The following is a 5,000-nucleotide window of genomic DNA, read 5'->3' as shown; positions in this document are numbered from 1 at the left end:
TATCACCTAACCCAATTCATTCATTGACAAAAATCAGTAGAAGAATTATTGCTTATTAAACTTTCAATCATTTCCCTGAGTTGGAGTTTGACCTCAGGTGCTCCGGTCTATGTTTCGTGTTAATACATGAACGGCTTATACGTTTCAGTCCGACTTCAACAGGATTCAACGACAGAGCAGCTCTTTCTCTCTTGCTGTTTTCTCTTTATTTTGCTGTCCTTATTTATTCTTAAAAACCTTTTCTTCCTTTTTCTTGTTTGCCACTTGTGGGATCAAAAATGTATTTATCATTTGATGTATTCATTATCATGAGCAGAGAGGTCACTGCGTGTTTAACATGTTGATGTTGGTGTTCTCAGTGCAGCACCACCAGCAGCAGTAAAGGAACGGAGGAAGGAGAGGAAGAGGAAGGGAAGCAGTCTGCAGGAGGCGAAGAGTAGAGGGAAAGATGGAGAGGGGGCAGAGATGAAGACGAGGAGGAGCTGAACGACAAACTGCAGACACTGGTTGAGACTCCTGGCGTTATAGAATAATGTTAATAAAAACCCAGCCAGGAACAGTTTGTATTCATATAACCTTCGTATGCATGAATGTGTGTTTGTGTGCAGGATCTGTCCAGCCAATCAGCAGCCAGAGGAACAGGTCTGGTTTACTCTGAGATCTTCACTCATCATAAGAACCTGTGGGACTCCAGGTAACCGGCACACTTATGTTTCCTTTACATGTGTACTCCTACACACCTCTGGTAGGGATCGCGTTGAACACAATCTAACTTCAACTACGTGGCTGGAAATGTGCGATTGATCTTCTCCAAATAAGAAAGCATTTTTTTAATACGTAAACTACTTCTAATGTCGTAAGGTCTCCTCTGCTTTTCTCTCCGGCTAGGGAAAACAAGCGATAACAAAGTCATACAATAGCTTCATGGATGTTTACCATCTTTTATAAATATATGTGCTTTTGTTATGCTGACTCCAGCTGTTTGAGCTCGTTAGTGTGTTTGGATGTCATTATGGATACTCAGGTATATCTAACTACCAGGTGTGAATGTAGACGGACTGAATCATATTTCGACCCCTACAGTCTATGACGGGACATACTCTTGATTAGGGTGTGGGCGATATTGAAAAATATATTATCACGATAGACGATGTATATCACGATATTTTTTTCATGTCGGTTATTATGGTTATTTTTCAAGTTACCTTAACAAGCACCTACAAGGTAACAGAACCTAAAACAAAAGGAGGATTAACGGACCAAATAGCATTTCAAGCTGGTTTTATTTCTGGAAATGAAACCCTGATGAACAATTCAACATTTGGATATGGCTTCAAGGCACAGTTTCTTCAGTATAAACATGACCTTTCGGAGGTGGTAGCACTAGCAGTGAACATCAATAAACATCAAAAGGAGGGTAAAACATAACTAAATAAACATCAATGAGGAAAGGTCAGTGCCAAACAATTAAAATGTAAACTTTAGACTTGAGGTGCCAATAAAGACTTTAGCATAACTGAAGGGAAAAGTTAAAAAAATTATAGTATTTTTTTTGTTTTTTTTTTATCACGATAGATACGATATCTCTGAAAAAGCATATCGTGGAGACCTAATATCGTCACGGCGATATATATATCGTCATATCGCCCAACCCCTACTCTTGATACAACTGAACTTTGATTACGAGGGTGTCAAGGTGTATCTGATGTATGATGGTTGTGTTTGTTGTCCAGTCATCCAGAATGTCCCGACATGAGTGACGTCCCATCATGGAGGAGCTGCAGAGACAGGAGCTGCTGTTCTCACTGCGTCACAGTGGAGGTCGGTCACTTTCCTGCAATCATGTATTCATAATAACAATACTTATTACATATATAAGGCATGTAATACATTGAATTCTGTGGACAATTCCCACACGAGTCATTTAAACTGCGGTGGCTGTCATGGTGGCGTTGAACTGGAAACCCTGAACAGGTTTTACTATTATAGATTGAGGAATCTTAATTAGAACATCAGCTAAGTTGCATAATGTTCACTGCCATTGTTCACAGCAGCTGAACACTGACTAATCTCACGGCCGGGTGTTAACGTGAGGTGCTGGGTGAATATTGGAAAAGACAAAAGTGACACCAGGACAAGTGAGCCTTGACTTTATTAATATTTACCCACAGGTTGTCTTACGTTAACACACTTTTATATATTAAAAACCATCTCTAAGATGTTGACCAATCACAATAGAGCTGGCCAGCTAACCAATCAGAGCAGACTGGGCTCTGGTTTCAGACAGAGGGTGAAAAGAGGGTGCTGCAGCACAGACAGTATGAGAAAAATAAAGAGCTTTGTGAACATTAAAGCACGGAGATCATGTCCCGAGACACTACATACTGATATACACCTGAACACCAGCAGGAGAGGACCTCTTTAAGTAGAGAACTTACATACTGATATAAACCTGAACATCAGCAGGAGAGGACTCTTTAAAGTAGAGGACAATACGTACTGATATACACCTGACATCAGCAGGAGAGGACTCTTTAAAGTAGAGACACTACATACTGATATACACCTGACACATCAGCAGGAGAGGACTCTTTAAGGAGAGACAACTACATACTGATATACACCTGAACATCAGCAGGAGGAGGACTCTTTAAAGTAGAGACACTACATACTGATATACACCTGACACATCATCAGGAGAGGACTCTTTAAAGTAGAGACAACTACATACTGATATACACCATGAACATCAGCAGGAGAGGACTCTTTAAACGGAGAGACACTACATACTGATATACACCTGAAACATCAGCAGGAGAGGACTCTTTAAAGGAGAGACACTACATACTGATATACACATGAACATCAGCAGGAGAGGACTCTTTAAAGGAGAGACACTACATACTGATATACACCTGAACATCAGCAGGAGGGACTCTTAAAGGAGAGACAATACATACTGATATACACCTGAACATCAGCAGGAGAGGACACTCTTTAAAGTAGAGACATACATAATACTGATATACACCTGAACATCAGCAGGAGAGGACCTCTTTAAAGTAGAGACACTACATACTGATATACACCTGAACGCAGGGCCGGACTGGGACAATAAGTCAGGCCGGGAATTATTACACCCACGCCAGGCCACTACCAGTTTTCTTATTGGTGCCATTTTTCCTGGATTATTTGTCAATATTTACAGCATTGCTGCCCATAGTGATAGCCCTAAACTTTAAATCTGCTACCCCAGAATAAACATATGGACATGGGTTTATTTAAAAAAAATGTGCCAAGCTATTTAGGAACCTGTCCATGTGAACATATTTTAAGTGAGGGTGGACCTCAAATCTTCTCGGGGGGTCTGGGGGCATGCTCCCCCGGTAAGATTAGTTTTTTAAATGTTGGACTTAAATGCATCAATCTGGTGCATTTTGAGGGCGAAATAAAGAGACCACACCCACATGAAACAGAACTGTATACATTTAAATAATCATAAATCAGAATAACATGGCCATAACCAATAACATACCATATCCAATATGAAAAAAACATGAAACTGTTTATTTATTTGTTTTTTTGTTCATTTATAGTTGTGAGTGTGTCTGGGCTCCTGAACCAGCCTCTCCTGTCTCCCTCCTCTCCCCCTGCTCCTCTTTGAGGCAGCAGCAAAGACTAGTTTTCTCTCAACAAGTTTTTAAAGTTTATCTTACATTTTGTAGTGGCAATTTCTTATATTACTTTATATGGTGAAACCAAATGATGATATTATGCTTAGAAACTGTTTGGTCAACTCGACCTGTTGTACCACACGGTAGCTTCCTGCCAAGGTCGTACCTGGAAAATGTGGCTCTGCCTATGAGAGCATCGTAAGATAACAGTTCAGGAGAATGTCTTATCTCTTTTCCTTTCTGCACAGCAACAGTCCTATATAAACACACACACCACACACACACACACACACACACACACACACACACACACACACACACACACACACACACACACACACACACACACACACACACACACATTATACCCTGTGCACACTCCTGCAAACTATCCTATACTCTGTGAGACCTGTGCCTTTGAAGCTTCAAATAAATAACCAACAAGACAACGCTGTTTGCTTTCACCCAGTTTATTATTGATTACTCTCGTTGTACATCTTTGCAGTATTGACGAGTCTAAAATATCCACAACACTTTTTTCACCTAGTTAATTTTTTTTTGTTATTATTCATGCATATTTTACTAATCACTCTGACAGCAGAGGACTCTCCTCCACCTTGTTGACAGCTCATTATATATCCGTTAGCACAGCTAGCTAGCACCAGATGCTAACAACAACAATACACGTAACCGGTGCGTGTATTGTTAAAGAGGACTCTTTAAAGTAGAGACACTACATACTGATATAGGGCCCCTCTAAGCAGCTGAAACTGTGTGTAGTTTGCATTCAGAACTGAGAGGGTGTGTGTGATTGGCCATCAACGCCAGGCTGTCACTGGTTGCCAGCACCATGTCACTAATGTCGTTAATGCTCCATGGAAATAGAAAATGCACTGTATTTGAGAGGTTTTACGGTTCTTACGCCTCAACTGTCTGTTTCAGCCCAGAGAAGCTACAGAAGAAGAGCTGCTGCTCTCTCACACGTGAGTTGCAAACACTTAAGAAATGTTTAATATGTAATGTGTCTGAAGTTGTACTTACTCTACTTTTCCTTCCTGTGTGTGTCTGTAGGAAACAATATGTGGATCTGATGAGGTCGACGCAGACGATGACAGAAAGTGAACTTCAAACTCTGTCAGAGAAATACGACTCGGTGTACATTCATCCTGTAAGAGCACACACACACACACACACACACACACACACACACACACACACACACACACACACACATACACACACACACACACACACATATACTGTATATCGGTGAATATGTACAGCATATTCTTTAAACATCAAATATGTTTTTTTTAAGAAAAAACG

At 40.5% G+C, this 5,000-nt stretch overlaps 1 protein-coding gene across 1 annotated transcript in view; it reads left to right on the top strand.

Annotated features, from left to right (window-relative positions):
* Nucleotides 1–5,000, top strand: part of hdac6 (histone deacetylase 6) — an 18,681-nt gene that overhangs the window by 3,622 nt on the left and 10,059 nt on the right. The window contains 6 exon segments of the mRNA XM_034086588.2: nucleotides 377–465; nucleotides 468–506; nucleotides 609–694; nucleotides 1,734–1,821; nucleotides 4,617–4,657; nucleotides 4,746–4,842. Coding sequence (XP_033942479.1) covers nucleotides 377–465; nucleotides 468–506; nucleotides 609–694; nucleotides 1,734–1,821; nucleotides 4,617–4,657; nucleotides 4,746–4,842 — 440 coding nt within the window.

Source organism: Pseudochaenichthys georgianus, chromosome 7 (assembly GCF_902827115.2).
Source record: "Pseudochaenichthys georgianus chromosome 7, fPseGeo1.2, whole genome shotgun sequence".
Taxonomy (NCBI): Eukaryota; Metazoa; Chordata; class Actinopteri; order Perciformes; family Channichthyidae; genus Pseudochaenichthys; species Pseudochaenichthys georgianus.
Note: the sequence above shows the minus strand (reverse complement) of the source record. Positions and strands in the feature narration are given on the sequence as shown.